Source organism: Mesoplodon densirostris, chromosome 7 (genome assembly GCF_025265405.1).
Source record: "Mesoplodon densirostris isolate mMesDen1 chromosome 7, mMesDen1 primary haplotype, whole genome shotgun sequence".
Lineage (NCBI taxonomy): Eukaryota > Metazoa > Chordata > Mammalia > Artiodactyla > Ziphiidae > Mesoplodon > Mesoplodon densirostris.
The window spans coordinates 41,649,154-41,672,188 of record NC_082667.1 but is presented as its reverse complement, the minus strand read 5'-3'; the positions used below and the strand labels follow the sequence as shown (position 1 = coordinate 41,672,188).

Sequence of the window (23,035 nt, the reverse complement as noted above, 5' to 3'; positions counted from 1 at the left end):
ATCTCTACGTCAAGTACTCAACTACACCTTTAAAGCAGGAAAACAGTCATAGATAACATGTTCATAGATGGTATGAATGGGTGTGACTGCAACCCAATAAAACTTTATTTACAAAAACAAGTGTCCAGATTTGGCTGTAGTGTGCTGATCCGTGGTTTAAAATCAAGCAGCCAGGAGTAAAACAAGGCCTTGCCACTATGAGCAGTGTGACCTTGGACAAGTCCATAAATTGAGTTGCTTTGTCTATCAAATGAGTTGTAATTGTAGTACCTGTCTCATGAGATTGTTTGAACAACAAAAGGAACAATTAAAGGAGCTTGGGCTGTGCCTCTCACAGTGAGTCCTCGATGCCTAGTAAGCTTTTGATACCTGCCTCCTGTCATTGGTAGGATTATCCCGGTAGCCTAGAATAGGGAGCCAAAACCTCCAGTAAGATGAAATTGAATAGGAATGAATGTAAAATCCTGTACTTTGGCCTTCAAAAGGAAACCACACACTTATAGTTTATTGCTCCTCATAAGAAAAAGACCTAAATGATTTAATTCAATCATGTCACAGAGCTGTGTGACAGGACTGCCACTCAATATAAGTAGAGTCATGAGCTGAATAAAGGGACTTGAGATTGTCTCTAAGACTACAGCAATTTACACAAGTCTGAGTAAGTTTGACATGCTATTGTTTTGTCCTGGCCATCGTATTTTAAGAAGGAAGCTGGTAGATAAGAAAACATCCTGACAGAGGCAACCAGTATAATGAATAGCAATTCATTATACATAATGACTGACCTGAGAGATGATTATATGAATTAGAATTTTTTTCAGTCTGGGGTGAGGATTCTCAAATATCCTTAAGAATTTATGAGTATGGTAGTTTTAAAATATAACTCCCAAATTACTTGACCCTCTTCTCATCTAGAGGTGGGGTTTATGACCCCACCTCTTGAATCTGGACTCTGGGACTGCTGGCCAACAGAATATGGATCAAGTGATTATGTGCCAGTTTCTGAGTTCAAGCCTTAAGAAACTGGCACCTGCCACTTCCTGTCCTTTAGGGCTTTTTATCAGAACCCAGCCACCATGCTGTGAGGAAGCACAGGCCACACAAAGAGGCTACTTGTAGATATTGGGCCCGTTGACCTCAGCCACAGCTGAGGTCCCAGCCAGTGGCTACCATCAACCAAAAGACTTGTTTGATGACCACAGGCCCAGATACCTATGACTTGAATTGCATGAAAGATTCCACACAATAACTGCTCCATTCAACCCCTAGAACAAGGAGAGTTAATAAAAAGATAATGGTTATCTTAAGCCACCTAATTTGGTGTTACTCAGCAGTAGATAACTGAGACAATGTGGGAGAGGAATTTGAGTTTTTCTGTAGAGTTACAAAGAGTAAAAGTAGTCTATAGGAAGCTACAGTCAGTCTAGGCTAAGAATAGGTAGATAGAAACAGGTTCAATAAGAAGAACTTTGGGAAGATTGAACCTATCAAACAACAAGTGGGCTGCTTCATAAAGGATTAGTTCTTCTTATTGAAAATATCTAATTTAAGGCCAGATGACTGCAGGTCGGGAACATTGCAGAGGATTGGGGCATGGGGGAGGGGTGAATTTGATAGGAATCCATGCTCGCTGGTTGGTTGGTTAGTTGATGTCCCAATTTGCCTAGAAAAGAGTTTTCTACCTAGAAGGCACTGTATGAATATTTTATTAATTCATTTAACAAATATTTATTGAATGCTTATTACACCCACTGTTGTAGATGCTCAGGAAATATCTGTGAACAAAAGAGATGCAAATCCATGCATATACGGAGCTCATATTCTGAAAGAGGGAGACATGCAATAAACAAGCTTATATGTGAAATGTATATAATATATCAGATGATATAAAGTGTCAAAGGCAAATATAAAGTGGAGCAGGGGGGAGATATGTAATTCCTGAAGAGAGGTTTACAATTTTAAATATAGGGGAATTCCCTGGCAGTCCAGTGGTTAGTGGCCTGGAAATAGCCATTTTTGGTAAATTAACAGTTGAAGAGAATGACAGAATTGAACTCTTCATCTTAGAAATATTGAATATATTCTCAGACACTCTTGTAATCACTGGGGACAAGGCAGTGGACAAAACACAAGGTCTCGGCTCTCAAGCAGCTTATGTACTTATATTCTACTACATGGAGAGGTAAAACTAAAATAAATACATCAGGCAGTGTCAATGATTGAGAAACATGGCCTTCCACCAGCTGCCATAACTCCAGAATTCTCAACATTCACGCATTTTTGGTCCTATAAAGCTCTTGCATCTTCCATGGATAGACTTAACAACAGGTTCCTCATTGTAATTTTGTCATCATAATGCATTGGGCCATGCTGATTGCCTTCTGGCTCTGCCTGGTATTCACAGACCACAAAGGTATCATAGAAAATTGAAATGGGCTGTACTGTCCTTTCAGGGGTACTGTGTTATTTCTGGTTCCTTTTGTTAGCTGTAAATAACTAAAGAAATTAATCTTTCAGAACTTTGATTAATTGCCAAACCACTGACTATTGATCAATGATGAGAGCAGAAAATCTAGGTTAGGGTGTCAGAGTGAGAGGACACATGGATAGTTTCTAAACAATGGCTAATTACTTGCATCATTAATGAAAAATGATGCAGAGGAGGAGATATAATAGGGATTCATCTCAGTTTGGCTTAGGTCTCCAGTGCTATTCCTCCTTCCATATAGGATAATTCCACATGATGGGCTGAGGTCTAGCACAGCATGAAGTGTGAAGTCTGAGGAACTGATGGAATTGTCAACAATTAATATTCCAGGTACCAACATGACTGGAGACATGAGTGGGTCTAGAGGAGTGATAACGGACGTTAAGACTTTGAGTTAGTTCAGTTCAGCAAACGTTTATCAAGAGTACACTAGGGCTTCCCTGGTGGCGCAGTGATTGGGAGTCTGCCTGCAGGTGCGGGGGACACGGGTTCATGCCCCAGTCCGGGAAAGATCCCACATGCCGTGGAGTGGCTAGGCCCATGAGCCATGGCTGCTGAGCCTGCACGTCCGGAGCCTGTGCTCTGCAATGGGAGAGGCCACAATGGTGAGAGGCCCGTGTACCGCAAGAAAAAAAAAAAAAAAAAAAAAGAGTACACTAGTTTCCAGGAAAGAGATGAAGAAAACAAGCTTCCTACCTTCGAGTGGCTCACAGTGTCCTGAAGGAGCCAACACACAAATAGATCAGTTGAGCAAACTGTAGACAATTGTCCACAGTGGCAAGCACAGTTTTGGAAGTAGCTAGAAATCATTATGAGTAATCATGGGATCGGCAATGTTCTCAGTGACACAAGATGGGTATGAACCCCAGAGTTCACAGTTAAAATTGTGTCTACCTCTACCTGACCCCCATTCAGAGAATCATAAAGCACTTGGGAGATCTTACATTATCAGTCTCTTCATTTCCTACAGGTAAAGAAGCAGAAACCCTTCACTGTCTGAATGTTCTCTCCATTTATTATCATAGGGAAGAGTTTGGGGTAGATTAATTCTCAATTTCACTCAACAACATGTATTTGGCACTTAGAACTGTCCCAGGTGTCAGAACAGAACAAGGAATGAGATGGTCCCTGACCTCAAGTTGCTCATGGTCTGGAAGGATTGAGCACAGACCAACAAGCAAACAGACACATAAAGTTGTAAGATGATAATTAGCGTCCTGGAACTATGCACATAGTGGAGTGGGAACAAGGTGAGGGCATCTACGGAGGTCTGCAGGAGGCAGGAATGGCTTCGCAGAAGGAGTGTTTGAATTGAAGCTTCTGGAATGAGTCAGGCGTATTCCCAAAAGAAGGCCTTCTATGGAGACAAACAGCTATGCAGAGGAATGAAGGTGTAAGAACATGGCATACTCAGGACCCCCCAGGCTCACCATGTAGCTGAGCATGGAGAGTGGAAAGGGGCAGGTAGCACGTGTTGATAATCAAGGCAGGCCAGCTCCTCAGCCTCAAGGAGCCCCCGAAAAAATACTATGCAGGTCAGTGACATGATCAGATTTTTGAGGAAGAAATAACGCCTTACAACAAAGGTGAAGGCTAGAGGCAGGGAGACCAGGAGGCCTCTGCGGGAGTCCAAGCAAGATGCAAATGAGGCCTGTCCCAGGGCAGTATGGCAGAAGAGATTGGTGTGAGGGGTGCACATGAGAGATGCCTGCTAGCCTCCACATTTGCTTGGATGTGGATAGTTAGAACAGGGACACTAGATGGATGCCCAGGATTCTGGTGCAGACCAGTGTGTGAGTGAATGTGGGGGTGGGGGGTGGTCATCACTGAGACAACACAAATGGAAGAAGGAGGAGCTTTGAGGATAATGATTTGTCTGTGACTTTTGGGGTGTTGGGGTGCATGTGAGGGTCCAGAGAGAAGATTCCTAGGAAATAGTTGAACGCATTGGCTTGGAGGTAGGGAACGTGGTTTAGACACAAGAGTGCATATCGGGGAATGATCGGCAAACAGGTGGTGGTTAAAGCCTTGGGTAAGGAAATGGAGGCGTTATGGGTGGAGAGGCAGCTTGGGGTGACTTCATAAAGGGCCTTGAATGATCCATGAAGGCTTTACAAGGTGAGACAGCTTTGGCTAAAGATCTTGTCCAAATAGGACCTGAGTTAGAGTCTAATTTATTAAATAAGTAAACATGGAGCATGGCTTGACACAAAGGTGAGAGCAGTGAACAAAAACGCAAAATCTGTTTTTGCCCTTATGCATCCTATCAGCTTGGTGGAGAACCATGTATTTAATTAATTTCCACAACCGTAAATGTTGCAAAAGAAAATTATAGTGTGAATTAAGAGTACATAATTCAGGAGGCGGAGAGAGTGCGAGGCCGACACTTGGTCTGTGAGGTCAAGGAGGCGTCTCTGAGGAAATGGCATTTCAGCTAGATCCAAAGGATGAGTAGGCAAGATCCAGTGAAGGGAGGGGGAGAGGACGGCATGTGCAAATTACCTGAGATGGAAGACACTGTGTTGGAGCACCTGAAGGATGCCCGCATGGCATGAGGGAGCATGAGAGCTGGTACCCAGGGTGAGGCGGTGATGTAGGTGTGCCTGCTTCCCATCGCGTGCGTGGAGGCTGCTCCATGAGCCTGTGCAGCTGCCACCCTTTCCTGCCTATAAGCAGATACCTCGAGGACGTGGGTTTTTAAATCCAGGTCAACTCCGAAAGGAAGCATCTTTATAGCAGCAGGATCCTCAAGTGAGCAGTGAACTGCAGCCAGGAGGGCCTCTCTGTTCCTTGGCAACCACCTGGCCCTGAGGCAGCCCCAGAGCTCCACCTCGGAGCCCACTGCAGGGAGTTTGTTGACAAGCAATGAGGAGGTGATTTTGTGCACAGTAGAGACAGTGAGAGTTGTCTGGATTTGGAAAAGGGGCCGTTCAAGCAGTAAAGAGAGGCAGAGGAGTTGAGCAGCCAAGAAATCAACATGTTTTTGTCAACACAGCTCACCTGGGAGTATAACATTTTAGTTCAGCAGCAGCAGTAAAACATGCCTCTCCAGAACTTACCATGTCCAGGAATAAGCTCAAGAGTCAAAATCCAGCCTTGGCACCCAATGGCCTGACATGCTTCTTTTGTAAAACATAACAAACCAATTGGGAAAATAACCTTGGAAGGAAACTGGATAGATTTTTCTTTTTTTTACACAGAAGGTTCTTATTAGTTATCTATTTCATACATATTAGTGTATATATGTCAATCCCAATCTCCCAATTCATCCCCCCACACACACACACTTTCCCCCCTTGGTGTCCACGCATTTGTTCTCTACATCTGTCTCTATATTCTGCCCTGCAAACCGGTTCATCTGCACCATTTTTCTAGAATCCACATATATGCGTTAGTAGACGATGTTTGTTTTTCTCTTTCTGATTTACTTCACTCTGTGTGACAGTCTGGGTCCGTCCATGTCTCTAAAAATGACCCAATTTCATTCCTTTTTATGGTTGAGTAATGTTCCATTCTATTTATGTACCACATCTTCTTTATCCATTTGTCTGTCGATGGACACTTAGGTTGCTTCCATGACCTTGCTATTGTAAATAGTGCTGAAATGAACACTGGGGTGCATGTGTTTTTTTTTTTGTTTGTTTTTTTTTTTTTTTTTTTTTTTTTTTGCTGTACACGGGCCTCTCACTGTTGTAGCCTCTCCCGTTGTGGAGCACAGGCTCCGGACGCACAGGCTCAGTGGCCATGGCTCATGGGCCCAGCCGCTCCATGGCATGTGGGATCTTCCCGGACTGGGGCATGAACCCGTGTCCCCTGCATCGGCAGGCGGACTCTCAACCACTGTGCCACCAGGGAAGCCCACATGTGTCTTCTTGAACTATGGTTTTCTCATGGTATATGCCCAGTAATGGGATTGCTGATTCATATGGTAATTCTACTTTTAGTTTTTTAAGGAACCTCCATACTGTTCTCCATAGTGGCTGTATCAATTTACATTCCCACCAACAGTGCAAGAGGGTTCCCTTTTCTCCACACCCTCTCCAGCATTTGTTGTTTGCAGATTTTCTTATGATGCCCATTCTAACCCATGTGAGGTGATACCTCATGGTAGTTTTGATTTGCATTTTTCTAATAATTAGTGATGTTGAGCAGCTTTTCATGTGCTTCTTGGCCATCTGTATGTCTTCTTTGGAGAAATGTCTATTTAGGTCTTCTGCCCATTTTTTGATTGGGTTGTTTGTTTTTTAATATTGAGCTGCATGAGCTGTTTATATATTTTGGAGATTAATCCTTTGTCCGTTGATTTGTTTGCAAATATTTTCTCCCATTCTGAGGGTTGTCTTTACATCTCATTTATAGTTTCCTTTGCTGTGCAAAAGCTTTTAAGTTTCATTAGGTCCCATTTGTTTATTTTTGTTTTTATTTCCATTACTATAGGAGGTGGGTCAAAAAAGGTCTTGCTGTGATTTATGTCAAAGAATGTTCTTCCTATGTTTTCCTCTAAGAGTTCTATAGTGTCCAGTCTTACATTTAGGTCTTTAATCCATTTTGAGTTTATTTTTGTATAGGGTGTTAGGGAGTGTTCTAATTTCATTCTTTAACATGTAGCTGTCCAGTTTTCCCAGCACTACTTATTGAAGAGACTGTCTTCTCTCCACTGTGTATCCTTACCTCCTTTATCATAGATTAGTTGACCACAGGTATGTGGGTTTATCTCTGGGCTTTCTCTCCTGACCCATTGATCTATATTTCTGTTTTCTGTGTCAGTATCATATTGTCTTGATTACTGTAGCTTTGTAGTATAGTCTAAAGTCAGGGAGTCTGATTCCTCCAGCTCTGTTTTTTTCCCCTCAAGATTGCTTTGGCTATTCAGGGTCTTTTGTGTCTCCATACAAATTTTAAGACTTTTTGTTCTAGTTCTGTAAAAATTGCCATTGGTAATTTGATAGGGATTGCACTGAATCTGTAGATTGCTTTGGGTAGTATAGTCATTTTCACAATATTGATTCTTCCAATCCAAGAACATGGTTTATCTCTCCATCTGTTTGTGTCATCTTTGATTTCTTTCATCAGTGTCTTACAGTTTTCTGAGTACAGGTCTTTTGTCTCCTTAGGTAGGTTTATTCCTAGGTATTTAATTATTTTTGTTGCAGTGGTGAGTGGGATTGTTTCCTTAATTTCTTTTTCTGATCTTTCGTCATTCGTGTATAGGAATGCAAGAGATTTCTGTGCATTAATTTTGTATCCTGCGGCTTTACCAAATTCATTGATTAGCTCTAGTAGTTTTCTGGCAGCATCTTTAGTATCCTCTATGTATACTATCATGTCATCTGCAAACAGTGACAGTTTTACTTCTTCTTTTCCAATTTGTGTTCCTTTTATTTCTTTTTCTTCTCTGATTGCCATGGCTAGGACTTCCAAAACTATGTTGAATAATAGTGGTGAGAGTGGACATCCTTGTCTTGTTCCTGATCTTAGAGGAAATGCTTTCAGTTTTTCACCATTGAGAATGATGTTTGCTGTGGGTTTGTTGTATATGGCCTTTATTATGTTGAGGTAGGTTCCCTCTATGCCCACTTTCTGGAGAGTTTTTATCATAAATCAGTGTTGAATTTTGTCAAAAGCTTTTTCTGCATCTACTGAGAAGATCATATGGTTTTTATTCTTCAATTTGTTAATATGGTGTATCACATTGATTGATTTGCGTATATTGAAGAATCCTTGCATCCCTGGGATAAATGCCACTTGATCATGGTGTATGATCCTTTAATGTGTTGTTGGATTCTGTTTGCTAGTATTTTGTTGAGCATTTTTGCATCTATATTCATCAGTGAGATTGGTCTGTAATTTTATTTTTTGTAGTATCTTTGTCTGGTTTTGGTATCTTTGTCTGGTTTTGGTATCAGGGTGATGGATTTTTCAAAGAAAGCAAGAACTCCTATGAACATTTATCGGAAGTCTATTAAATCCATCCTCCTAAGCCGCTTGTAAGAGAAACCTAACTAGATTGCAGTTCCATTTTGTAAAACGCCATAAATTTGTTTTTCCACATTTTGGGCCTTTTTTCCCCTCATTTTTCCTGTCAGGTTGCTTCATTAGGTGGAAAACTGGATGACCAGGGGCTGTAATTTACTGTAGTTTTTCTCCTATTGATGTTGAGTGCATCTTTATGTTTCTTCCAGCCTCCAAATATGTATTTTGAGGTAATAAGCTGTCTTATTCAAGGTAATGATTTAAAGATTGAGTAGAGGTTCCTCTAGGTTTTGTGGTTAAACACAATATCAAGAATTGCCAAAAGTTCAATACCTGATTTTAGGCTTAATAACAATGAGACCTCAAGCCTCTGTTTTCTCACCTGCAAAATGCGAGTAAACAAAACCGCTCCACTTACTGAGGAGAGTGTTTTTGGAAAATGAATGAGATAATATATGGAAGAGTGTTTATATGGCACCATCTGCATATTAAGTATTAATATGATAATAATTATCATCACTATGACCAAGAAGAAGATTATTCACACTAAAACTCAAAGACATTTTACATCTGCCATGCAAATTCCTTATCTACATATTATTCTTTTCTATCTTCTCTCAGTTTTCACAGACACGCATAAGAGTAGCATCTCAGATGTGAAAAGGGGTTGGCCATCCCCCTCCACTTCCCAAATAGGAAAAAATTATTTTGTGACTGTTAAAAACATATTTTAACTGTTAAAGGTGCTTACAACCAGCCATCAAAATTGTGAAGTATACATCAGAGTTTTCCTTTTGTTCGGTGACAATGTAAAAATCACAAATTTTACAGGAAGATGGAAAAGAAAGAACGGAACATGAATACTGAAGGAATTCGGATGCCGATAGCAGTTCCCAAGAATTAGATGAAATACCCATGGGTTAACATATAATAAAGGTTATATTGTTTTTTGTGTCTGTTGAGGGGAGCATATTTTAAGTCTACTACAGCTATATAACCTGACACATTTTGTAAAGTCAATCCTATTTCTTCTCCCTCTCCACCCCACACCACAATAAGAGCCTTGCCTCCTTCCTACCCTTTCAGCAATGATTTCCATTACTGGATTTAGGGCCTTCCCTGCTTTTATGGATGAACTATGAAGAGTTATGCATTTGACATGAACTACAGGAATAAGAGAAGTTGAGATACCCTAAGGCACAGAATAGACCTTTCATGGGGTGGCAGGGGAAAGAGTGGCAAAAAATGTTTTTCTCTTTTCTAATTGTAAAATGCTTTCTCTTTCAAAACTCAGGTGACTGTGACAGATGGTGGTTTCTCTCCAAAACAGTCAACCATTTGGGTGGTGGTTCAGGTTTTGGATGAAAATGACAACAAGCCCCAGTTCCCAGAGAAGGTCTACCAGATCAAGCTGCCAGAACGTGACCGGAAGAAGAGGGGAGAACCCATTTATAGGGCTTTTGCATTTGATAGAGATGAGGGCCCCAACGCAGAAATTTCCTATAGTATCGTGGATGGGAATGATGATGGAAAGTTCTTCATTGACCCTAAAACTGGCATGGTTTCTTCCAGAAAGCAATTTACAGCAGGGAGTTATGACATTCTAACGGTAAGATTTTTCTGAACCTCGATAACATTAATGCGGGGGAGGAAGTTATTTTCTTAGTCATGTATATTTTTTAAGCAAAAAATCTCTGGGGTAAAAAATGCAGCCACACAACAGTGGAAGGCTACTTTCTTTTTCAGTGATATTCTTAATGAGACCATTTCCTTTGGTTGTGTCCTATCAGCCAAACTCCCCATTCCCAGTACACAGCCTGCTCCATCATTTACTCAATTACACTTCCTGTTGCCCCAGATCAATTCAAGGTACTGAGCATAGATGTAAACTGAGGGGAGGGGGATAGCAGAGTGACATAACCTTCCCACCGCTCATTATGTCCTGAAAATATCCCAAAGAAAACAACTCTTGTAATTGTTGACAATGGGTTAGAACATGAATTTAGCTGTATAAATTGTGAGACACAAATCATAGCTAGGCTCATTCTGTAAAAAGTGAAAAAACTTAAGTAAAAAATGACTTAATTTTTCATTGTTAGAAAATTAAAAATAAAAACAAACATGAGCACCATCTCAAATAGAGGCTTAAACTCCCATACCTAAGGTGCCAGCCTGAACTCCCCACCCCTAACCACTTTAGACTTGTAATGCCTATTCCCAAAGGGGGACTGCTCGGCCTCACAGGTGATGGGCACTTCCCAGGGTCTCAACAACTGTCAAGAGTTAGCACCATCTGCCATCCTTCTCTTAGTCTTCAGCCTTCTCCACTGTGTATGGTCAATCCTTTATTATTTTAAAGGATAGTCAGAGTGCACTTATTTATCTTTGTACTCCTATGGTCTGGACTTGGATTCCTTTCCCTGCTCAGTAATGTATCCAGAAGAGTGGGCAGAGAAAATAAAATAATAATAATAATAATAAACAGCCCTGTTTCTACCATTAGCAGCTCTCATGTAATATGTGCTGTTACAGTTGTGTGAGGCTTGCCAATGGGAATCTTTGAGGACTGGGTGGATTGCAGTGGATACTGTTGGTACCCTGTCCAGATCCCCTTTATCAGGCTGGTGCACATCCCCCAACTGTTGTGAGTGTTGGCTGCTAAGGGCTCACAGCTGCCCCCTTCTCCAGAGGGTCATCTTTGGCTGAACTTTTTGGCCCAAGAGGTTCCACACTCCTACCCCAGCCCAACAGCCCACAGCCAATAACTACTAACTGACACCAGATATAAAGGTCCAACCTCCTTGCCTCCAGGTGGATCCAACACTTTGATACAATTATTCAGAGCTCCCTTTGGGATCAGACTGAGGTTAGACTTCAACTGAGACCACACCCTTGCTTAGTATCTTCCCCGTCTATCCTGCTTTCTTCACTCCCTTTCTCCTGGGAACACTTCCTCCTGAAACCATTTGTACACAAATCCCTATCTCAGACTCTGCTCCTAGGAAACCCTACTTAAGACATCTACCTTCAAACGTCCTTCATCTCACAGGAATTTTCTGGGGCAGAGTGATCATCCATGAACATAGTATTAGGGAGCTATGAGTTGTCACTGTTTTAAAGGCTATAACTATTAGCTATGCACCTAAAAATGTTTTTATTGATGTAATATTTTTAGACCCGTTTTTTATTTAGATTTTTAAATTTCTGTCATTGATGTCTGCTTGTTGGACTTAACTGCATTCCCCCCCCCCCAACACACACATTTAAATCCAGGACACCACAGCTGTTAACCCTGCATATCTGGTCAAGGAAGCATGCTTTTCTCAGTCCTTATATCAGACCATAAAGAAGAGTCATTAACACCCTCTTCCTTTCCCCACTGGCTCGAAGAGCCCATGTTTCCACCAAGAGAGGTCTCTTTCACCCCTTCAGAGTTAGAATAACTGAAGGGCCTCTGAGACGAATTTTACAAGGCTGATGCCTTTCCCAGAACCCCTCCCATTATCCTCCTGGAATCCTATGTGACAATTCTTGTGTCTATGTGATGCACTTTGTTCCCTTTCCAACACTACCACCAGAGGTATAAGGAATCAAATTAGCTCTTGTTACTCAAGTAACTATTATTTGTGTCCGTAAAACACTAAAATTTGTAAGTGCATCATTTATTTTTCAAGTTTTCCACATCTGCAAAGTTGGCAGTGATTCACATCACCTTCTGGCAAATGTGGTGTGGGCCCCCCACGTGACCAAGTTGTTTTCCCCAATTCCTGAGCCCATTCTCTCCAGATCTCCACTGTCTTCTTCCCCTTGCTGACCCTGTGATGAGGATGGACTCTCAGCCCAACAACATATGAGTGACAGATCGAGACTTCCACCAGGATCTGGGATCTAAGACAGCTTTCTGTTCTCTCCGTGTGTGAGTAGATAAAGGCAGTGGACAATGGGCGCCCTCAGAAGTCCTCCACGGCCCGCCTCCACATTGAATGGATTAAGAAACCACCTCCTTCACCTGTACCGTTGACCTTCGATGAGCCATTTTATAACTTTACAGTCATGGAAAGTGATAGAGTCACCGAGATTGTAGGGGTGGTGTCTGTGCAGCCAGCTAACACCCCTCTGTGGTTTGACATCGTTGGTAAGTTCGAGTCCTCCAGAGCAGTACTGGGCAATGTAATCATTGACTGTTCAGAGCAACTAACAAAACAAACAAACAAAAAACACAACGATTAGCACTAAGATTAAAAGATATATAGTGCTGGAATGCAAAAGAGCCAGTAAAATGAATAATCGACCTGTGCTTTCATTCTGACTCTGTAGCTAAGCTGAACAGAAAGTGCTCTCTGGCTGGATATTCCATAGTACGTTATTTACTGCAATCTTAATGTCTTTCTGTGTGTCATTTAAATTCTATTGTCACACTTGGCTAATCTCATTTCTAAATGTATTGATGGTACTGGACTTGCTGTCCTTCATTTCTCTCTTTTTCTTCACCTTTTTCTGCATTCTGTTCTTTTTTTTTTTCTGCTCCCGACTGCCCTGCTTCAAGGTGGCAAGCATGCTCGAGAGATGTTCTATATTCTACAGACAGCTTGTGGGCAGAACTGTTCAACAGAAGGTACCCTTAGTGCAAACACATTTGCTAAAATACAGCTATCCAATCTGCCTTTTACGGGTTTTTTTTTTAAGCAAATTAAATTACATCTTTCATAACTGCCTGTGACAGGCTGAAGTGCAGCCCACAAATTTCATACATGCCTCTAACAGCTATTGCATTACTCGTATCCAGTGACTCCTTTGTTTGAGGTTTGACGGATTTGGATTTGGGGCAGGGTTGGGGGGTTGTTTTGATTTCTTAAAAAAATTTTTTTTTCTTTGCTTTTGAGGTATGTGGGCTTTTTGTTGTTTTGTTTTGATCTTTTTGTAGGTTGGTTTAACTGGGCCTTTTCCAACTGAAAAGTAAATTCAAATAGATCCCAACCCCTCGGTTTTGCAGCAGGAGTGCCATTCGTAGACCAGAAAGCCCCACCAGGAGAGTCCCTGGCTGCTGTCCACAATAGGAAGGGCAGGAAATGCAGCCTAGATATATAGCCAGGGAGAGCTTCCCGTGAGAGCTGAATACAGAAAGCAGATGGATGCAGGCAGGATAGACCTTGGAAGCCAACCTTTAAATTCCTTGAAAGAAAGCAAGCAAGCACGCAAGGCTACAAAAAGAGAGGGCAAAACAGCACCACTGCCCTCCACAACCAGGCAGCGAGAGGCAGTGGAGAGGAAATAAGTGCTGAGGGCCAGGAAACAAAATGAGGGGAGAGAGTGTGTGCCAGCCCTGGATCTGACACTGCATCGAGCTGGAGCTGACTTCCCATGGTTCTCTGTGGAAGGCAGCGAATCTAGAGAGCTGGTCTGGGGGAATCATTTCCTTCCATGTGTCACTGCTTGGATAGGATGGGTAGGGACCTGCCTCTCTTCCCAGGAATGGCTGGGTCTGGGGAAAGCATTTAGAACATTCCACATCTGTTTCAATGAAGCACAGAAAAAGAATGCCCCATGGCCCCCAATCAAACTTCAGTAGAGGGTCCTCTGAACTCCCCAAAAGAAAGGGCTTGTTTTCTACCTATTTCATTTTATGGAATGCCAGTAGAACGTCTGTGTTTTACTTAATGGGCATTAATCACACCATCCCTGTACATGACCATCCTCATTCCCAAGCTTTCAACTCCGTCTTCATTTCCACTTAACACATTTGAAATGGAACCTCTTCTGTTCCATGAAAGATGTCTCCGCTTCTGTATCTTCTCAGTCATTTTCAGGTCATTAAGTTATTATCCAGTGCAGTGTCTTCTTTCTTGGTGAAACAGAGGGTCACACCTATGCATCGCCTGGTTGTCTGTGCTGTCACCTTTGGTGATCCCTTCAGAACCACCCTCAGTCAGTAACAGAAGATGCATCTCAGTCTCAATGTGTCCCCGGTGCAATCATGACTTCTTTTAAATAACTCGAGGAAGAGTACAGTGGAAAGCCAACAGGCTGCAGGGCTCCTGCCTTGCTGTCCCGAGATCTGAGAGGAGTTGCCCTCTGTCATCAGCCACCAGTTCATCTCCCTCCTCCCCTGACGCTCCAGTTTGCAAGCACCTCTACAGCCTGACAGCACCACTTCTCTCCCTTGTGTGATGCATGCATGCAACCTCCTGACATGCAGCACATCCCACCCACCCCAGGATGCCCTTGCTTGCACTTCTTGTCAGAAATCTTGCAAGCACAGCTTTCGGTGATGCTCAGTCTAACCAACAACCTGACCCCAGTTATCCAGTCACTTTTGCAATTCCTCAGCATCCCTGCATGGGTGTGTATGGTGTGTATAGGTAAGCATGCCTAGTGGTGCTACGTGTAACCTTACTTGCATGAATTCCATGCCAGCATTATTAGTGCTAGTGTACATTTTCATTTGTGTTTATCCTAGCTTCAATGTTAACCCTTAAGGTCAAGGTCTTTGCCTCCTGATTTCTTCCTCCTGCCAATGCTTCTTTTGATGTCCATCCACGGTAAGTGGAATAAACAATGGTGACCGATGGAGATGCCCCAGGTAGCCCATGTCTTAACACTACTGATACCTCCTGAGACCCATCCAGAGTCAGTGTGACCTTCCACTGTATTCCCAGCCTGAGCAACACAGCACCTTTTTTTTTTTTTTTTTTTTTTTTTTTTTTGTGGTACGCTGGCTTCGCACTGTTGTGGCCTCTCCCGTTGTGGAGCACAGGCTTCGAATGCACAGGCTCAGCAGCCATGGCTCACGGGACCAGCCGCTCCGCAGCATGTGGAATCTTCCCGGACTGGGGCACGAACCCGTGTCCCCTGCATCGGCAGGCGGACTCTCAACCACTGCGCCACCAGGGAAACCCAACACAGCACCTTTGACCAAATGAGGACTGGTCCAAGAAGAGACGGGCAGTTGACAGATGAGAGTCCTCACTGGAACGAATCCCTTTAGGCTGCTTCAAATCCATATCCAGGAATCATGATCAAAAACATGGCATCCATTTTCATGTTTCTCCATCTTTATTCCTAAATCTATACTCTTTTTATAGAATCCTCTCAGTTTTAGTACACAAGTACTTCTCTTAATGAAGACCTACTGGGTTGTTCCTCTAGTCTAGATACTTCCATCACAGATTTCACTGTATATCTCGTAACATCTAGTCAAGCATCTCCTGAAAATTGAACTTACTGGGCCAGATGCTCAAACAGAACATGATTTTATTTCCATCCCTGCATCCAGCCAACATATTAAAATGTCAACTCTATTTCACGGCAAAACTACAAACTTTTCCCCAGGTGCTGGCTGCACTCAGAATGGATATGGTCCTCCTTCCACCAAATCCCCCTCCTGAAAATCCTTTCTGATCTAAGAGAGTCATATTTTTTTCAACCTGCTGACAACAACTTTCCCCTTTTTAAAAACCTATTGTTTCCTTTATCATATTCAGATGTTTCATTCTTACTTTCAAGCTTTCTTGCTTGTTTATCCTCGGCCACTGAAACTCTCCTCTGTCTCTTCCCTTCCTCCTTACCTAAACATATTCCCTGGCCAGGCTAACATAGAGGAGAGAGAGGGAAAGTGCTTCTCAGTACTTAAGAAACATAGCAGTGTACTGCTATGGACACTTATGGTTACAGACAATACCACCTCCCGGCCTAACAGTTATAGCTTACAAATGCTATAACTAATGAATCCTCATTAAATCAGCAGAAATAGTGTTCCAGCATGCCTTTTCCCCTGAGAGTATTTTCTCCTCATTTCCATATTTTGAAATCTGCCCGAATCTTGTTTAACTGCATTTCTTTTCCTCCCACCGTGATATGAATTCACAAAAACCATGTCGAGAGCAATATTTCGTTCCCAAGTGCAAACCCCGCCAACAAGGACCTGCCAGATACTTTCTTGCACCTCCAAAGAGGCCACTGCTTACAATGTTACGGAGCTGGACTCTCCTCAGCTTCTAGAAACAGAAGCCCACTTGTAACTGAGTTAAGAAAGCTATAATTAAAAGGAAACATTATAAAGTTCAGCTGTTCTGTGGTTAAACAGCCCATTGCACAGCATGTTCCTTCCCTGTGTTAAAAGGGAAAGAAAATGAAGGAAACAAAACTAACCCACAATCCTTTGTGGCTTTATCACATATCTTCACACTTCTCAGGAGACTATGACTTCAACTCAGCAGCATCGTGATTTACATACTCTCTAATGTGCATGCAATCTGGTCCCTGTATCCTTATCCCATGGGCAAATATTTGTATTGTAAAGATCACTGTTATTACACACTTCAAACAATTCCTTTTTACCTCCAGTTTGATGGGGCATGCTACCACCCACTTTTCTAGCTTTTCCCCTGACTTAGACTAGAAAAACTGTTTTCCTTGTAGACAGTAAGCACTTAAAATATCTCTGTTTATTTGCCTCACCCAATATGTAGAGAAGAGAAAGGCTGTTCTTTGAAAATAATCCTCTGATGGTACAAGGGAACACATGGGTTCAGCTCTAGCAGAAATACATTTCTGTGTTGCAGGTACAGAAGTACTACCTGAGCCCTTAGTTTGTCATAGGTTCCTGCAGAATTTGGGTTCTTGACTGCTTCTGTCTCATAAGCTTATACCTGTCCTTAGAGAACCTTGTCCCTAATGGAGCCATCCCTTAATAGGGTTCCATCAAATAGGCAAGGTAAAGTCTTTGATGGTACCCTGACTAGCACTTAATCTCTCTGGGTCTTCTCTAACCTCGTGGCCAGATTTATCACAAAACTCCCCCCCACCCCTCCCAAGAGAAGCCATGTCTGTGTCCCATTTTTAATACAGCTCTTCCTCCATCAGGATGACGCTTGCTCAGAGTCATCAGTTGACATCATTTCTTCTAATTGGATCCCAAACATGCCCCTCTTTTCTTCATAGCAACAATGTGGTCCATAGGAACACACCTGAAGAGACTTTAGGAAAATAATAAAAAGCCTAAAACAGCTTCGGATATTATCGTTTGTAAGAAAATGAATTTCAAACCAGATTCTAGACAGGATTTTCCTTCCTACCACTGTTTCCCACCTCCAGCCTGCATCTCCTGCCTTCCATGTAAATATCCGTTTTAGCCCCGTACTGTGCTTGCTTCATTCCAAGGCATAAAATTATTCATGATCAAACCATAGAAATGGTGTTTAACATTTTTCCTTAAGTTAGGTGTACATGCTGAACTTGAATGAAAAGCTTGCGAACAACTCCCTTAATTCATTGAGATTCAGCGGCTCAGTGTTTTGGAAGCTTCTCCCATAGCTCGTCTCCCTTGGTGACTACTAGATTTTGGTTGGTATTTTTACCATCGCACGTAGAGTGGATTGGAATCATAGCTAGGGGAGGGGCCCGGAAGCTTCTCTCAAAAGGCAAGTTGTGAGATAGTCAGCATTGGATCTCATTATGGAGAGATGGTGATTCTTTAAAGAAAAACTTAACTAAATCATGGCCCAACACCCTGCTGCCCAGTACATTCCAGCAGTAGCTGCTGGCTCAAAGTATTTTCATTCCTGTCCCATTTTTAAAGCTTTTTGGGACACTCCGACTTGCAATGTTTAACTTTAGAATCCAATAGAAATCCAACACGCCTCTCGTGCTCTTTGTTTACTCCTTAACACCTGTGTTGACCGAAAATGGTCAAAGAGAAATGTCCCTGACATGAATTCTCTGTTATGTGGGCTGTTCACAACCTCGCTTTTAACCATCTCTGCCTCACACCCCTGCAGCAACGCTCAGGCTGTGACTTCTCTTAATTCCCCACTTTGTTGAAATCAGACCAGCTCCGCAGTGTCCTCCCTCCTCCCCACCCTTTGTTTAGCCCAGCGCTGCTGCCCCAGCACACTCTGGCTTTGCATGTTGTTACTGGCTCTGAGGAAGCACATCTTCTTTAAACAGAATGCTGCTAGTGAAAGCAGACTCCTTGCATTTAATATTCTCACCCCAGATGAATTGGACATGGGTTCCTACAAAATGAAATCACCTTTCAGGCTAAAAGGGAGCCTGAAAAATGAGGCCTGGGGGAGAGAGACGGAGTCATTCATGAAATGGGAGGCTTAAGTGGTAGATTATGAAATTGCGGGAGGGTTGATGGTGAACTGCTGGTCTAGATTCTGTATCCCTTGTCAGAAATTCATTTTAAAACTCAGGGAAGATTTGGGGAACCTGGTTTTACATAAAATCTTGGTTTAACTAGGAGCTAAAGCCCTAGAAGTGAGTATCAGAGGCTGCTAGCCTTATTGATGGATGGAAAGACACTCACAGGCCTTCTTTGTCAAGCTCACCTTGATCTGCTTTCTCTTTGTCTATCTCCCCTGCCCCTTTCAACTTTTCTGTTCTAGAGTATTTGAAACAATAAAGGTGAATGGGGGAGATACACACACACACACACACACACACATATGCAGGAAGAGAGAAAACTGTAAAAAATCACTACCATATTGAGGAGAGTTCCCTGTGCTCTGCCCAGTATTCTCCAATAACCTAAATGGGAAAAGAATTTGAAAAAGAATAGGTACATGTATATGTATAACTGAATCACTTTGCTGTACACCTGAAACTAACACAGCATTGTTAATCAACTATGCTCCAAAATAAAATAAAAATAAAAAAACACCACCATAAAAGTAGCCAAAAATGTTTTTGATACAAAAAATGGCTAATAAGAAGGTGCACAATCTATATGCCATATGTAAAATATGTAAATTTTATGCCACTAAGCACATGAAATGATGATGTATTTCTGTATAGGGAAGGCCCCGAGGAAAATGTGACTCTAGGGCAGTGAGGGAGAGGAAATAGAATTGCCCCACTGAAACAGTAACTGAAACTGGAAATCTTTGCTTGGAAAGAAATCTTTGCTGGAAATCTCTAAATTTCATTTTTATTTGTCTTAAAACTGGAGCAAATCAAAGGCTTATAGTTTGTGTAGTTTCTATTTTACTTTGACCTACAAATTTTCACCTTCCAAAATAATTGACCCTCCTCCACCCCTGAAAAAAATTATAGTACTCAAATTTAAGAAAGTAAAAATCTTGGTTAAGAAGACATTCTAAAGATGATTTTAAATGTGATTTAAAATATGATTTAATACCCACTAGAAATGGCTTGAGAAGTTGCTTTCTCATCTTTCCTTCTACACAGTCTGAGGCAATTTTATGTCTTTTCTTTGAAAGTTTCCATGGCAGAGTTTTTTTTTTTCATAATATACCACTTGATAGCAAATGATTTTTCTTTGCTCATTAGGACGGTTATTCAAGACACTTGAATCAGTCACACATTTCATTGCATGTGGTTATAGAGATGAAACATTCCCTTTGAAATAAGCATGGTGACCTAAGGCTTACTTCCCTTTCAGCCTAGATTTCCTCCCCTTTCTCTTTATCCTGTTCTTCAAAAGACATTTTTTGGAGTTAACATTTAGTATTTCTCAGTAAATCAATTAAAGATATTAAGTGGAAGATGAGTCTCTTTTTGAGATGAAATTTTTGAAAAATATATCATCTCCAAGCAATTCTCTGGTACACAGATATCTCCATAACTTTAATTAAATGTCAAGGGCAATTATGTTCTCTCTAGCAATTAAATAATCTCAAGTGTATATGACAGCTACATGCAATAAGTATCTGAAAAACCTGGTCATATGTATGACTAGGTTTTTTTTAAGTACACCATATTATTTATTTCGTGTAATTATACATCAGATTCTAGCAATTCAGGTAAAATTCTCTTTTCCTTTAACTCATCTGCCCATTTCTAATTCTAATATCATAGAAACTGTATATAATATTGTTGACTGATCATCAAAATTAAATGCAAAAAAGAGAAGCCAAGATTTCTTTTCTAAAATATGAAATTCAGTAAATGCATTGCCCTATGTGCTGTAGTTAAATAAAATTACTGTCCAAGAACAAAATTTGTGGACATGATGAAATTTCAGGCTAAAGTGAATAGAGCTTGTGAACATATACTGATACTTAATTAAAATCGTTCCAGAACTTATACCAATATCTTCCCTCCCCTTAAAAAAAATCTTTCATTGTGAAAAAGATCATAAACTACACTTTGGTTCACATAGATGGAAACACCTACAGTAATTTCCACAAAGTCTATGCTGTCTTAGGCACATTAGTTACAGATTATGGATTACACCTAGTCCAGGGGGAGAAAAGTAAAGTTTTCTAAACTTTTCTATGGATTATTTTATCAGTTGATGTTCCATAGCTGATGTTTTCATCTCCTTTCCAGATTTCATTTTGTAAATCTCCCATAAACTTTCTATTTTGGGGCGAGAAAGATAATTCACACTGTCAAGATGGCAAAAATATATTTCTATAAATATCCCAACTTACAGAGAGAGAACTTTTAATAAGAAATTCAGTTTTATTGCTTTTTCTTATTTTCTAGTATTTATAACTTTATTTCTGACATCTAATTGAGGGAATCTGAACTCTACCAACCATATGTTTACCATCAATCCTGGAATGGATTTCAGAGTGTCTACTAATTTTTGTTAATAATAATTGGACTGTTTGTTTACCTAGAATTTATCTATCAATACTTTGGAAAAGCAAAGGATCTACAAATTCCTAGCCCAGAAGCCACAAGAGGTTGAAGGGACTTTAGCTTTCTAAATATTTTATGGAGTCAGTTTATGCTTCACTGCTATAACATTAGTGCTGAGGGGATTTTTGCAATACGTTCTTTTTTGTGACATTTGTTATGCATTGTAGAGGCTGTACTTTGAAATATGAATTAAGTAATAAAACAAAGGGTCCCATTTAAGATGTACAAAATTGAGCAATAGGGATGCCTGTCAAAAAACGTTTCTATGTAAGATCTCCCTTTAAAGCTGTATGCTTCAATATGTGTAATAACTTTTCAGATATGCTAATTTCATGTTGTTTTTGTGAACTCGTCAGGGGGCAATTTTGACAGCTCTTTTGACGCAGAGAAGGGCGTTGGGACCATTGTCATTGCAAAACCTTTGGATGCAGAACAGAGGTCCATCTATAATATGAGTGTGGAAGTCACCGATGGGACAAATGTTGCTGTCACTCAGGTAAGATGTCAGATTACTAAACAGTGGGAATGCTGAGAAGTCTGCTAAAGTCAGAGGTACAAGCAATTAAAATATGTGTTGAAAGTAGTAAATTATGTCCATGGATTTTTAGCATTTTAAAAAAAGCATTTGCAAGAACAGTTTAGACAAAGGATTCTATCAACAATATTACATAACTTAGCTGCCTCTTTCAAGAAATTATGATTGTTCATGCATGGAAGAGTGATGTGTATTTGTTTCCCAATGATTTCCTGTAACATTTATCTCTTTGACAACAAAGTCAGCTTTCCTTGAATTTACAAAGAGAAGGACATCTGTAGTGTCTGAGCTAACACACCATGATATTCTTCACCTCCTCGTGCTTTAATCACAGAAAGTTAAAGCTAGAGAATGCCTGAGTCCAAATTCATTTTACAAACTAAGATAATCTAAGTAATATATCCAAGGTCACACAGCTTTAACAAAGAACAAGAGAGCTGGGTGTCCTGACTTCCATCTCCCGTTCCAAACCCTATGCCAGTGGTTCTTCATCCTGGCTGCACAGTAAAATCCCCTGGTTGTGGAGGGTGTTAAAACCAATAAAGCTTTAGCTCCATCCCCAGAGGTCCTATGTGATTCTAACATGCAGCCAGGGTTGAGGACCATCACTTCTACTCTTCTACTTGAGTGTTCATGGAAGGGCGCTGAGAACAAAGAAGAGGAGAAAAAATCTCTGGGTGAGATGAATACAGTTTTAGATATCAATATGGAGCAGATTTACCCTACATATGAGATTTTTGTTTGTTTGTTTTGTATTTTAGCACCAGAGACCTTAAGCCAGTTATGGCAGAGGACTGGCACACACACATAGCCCCTAACCCCTCCCACCCTCCCTGCCTCTCTCTTCTGTTCCCATGACCCCAGAAACCATCACTAATCGATCAAGGGCCTTTGTTTGTTTGTTTGTTTTGGTTTTTTTCCTGCTGAGCACAGATGTGGCCTCAGAATCCTTCTCAACACAATGCTTCAGGTATTGAAGATGAAATGTTTACCAGCCCTAAAGGAAACAAGTGTTGATTTATTTCAAATATGATGTAAGCTTTTGTAACAGTGTGGTTTTTAAAAGAGGAGAGGAGGAGGGTTTTATGTGTTTGTCTATCCAGCTGTCAGTTTGAAGCTGTTTCAAAAACATGATGAGACTCTTTTCTTTGAGACTGTAAGCATAAAGTGGCAGAGTTTGAAGGAAACCGTAGCGTTGTTTTTAGTACAACCCTTTTACTTTTCATTCAAATAAACTGAAACCCAGAAAGGGGACGTGACATGTACTTGATAAGCCAGCCCGTGAGTATCAACTCCTGATCTTTCAACCCATGTCCTTTCCTAGGATGAATATGCGACCCTATTTGCCTGAGATAATCCCATTTATACTGGTGTAATTATCACGCTCAAAGTTGCCCCAGTTGAGACAGTAAATTGTATGGTCACCC

At 41.1% G+C, this 23,035-nt stretch overlaps 1 protein-coding gene across 1 annotated transcript in view; it reads left to right on the top strand.

Annotated features, from left to right (window-relative positions):
• FAT3 (FAT atypical cadherin 3) overlaps window positions 1-23,035 on the top strand; it is a 714,507-nt gene that overhangs the window by 555,431 nt on the left and 136,041 nt on the right. The window contains exons 6-8 of the mRNA XM_060103563.1: window positions 9,756-10,070; window positions 12,386-12,596; window positions 21,430-21,569. Of these exons, the coding sequence (XP_059959546.1) occupies window positions 9,756-10,070; window positions 12,386-12,596; window positions 21,430-21,569 (666 nt within the window). The remainder of the gene's footprint in view (window positions 1-9,755; window positions 10,071-12,385; window positions 12,597-21,429; window positions 21,570-23,035) is intronic.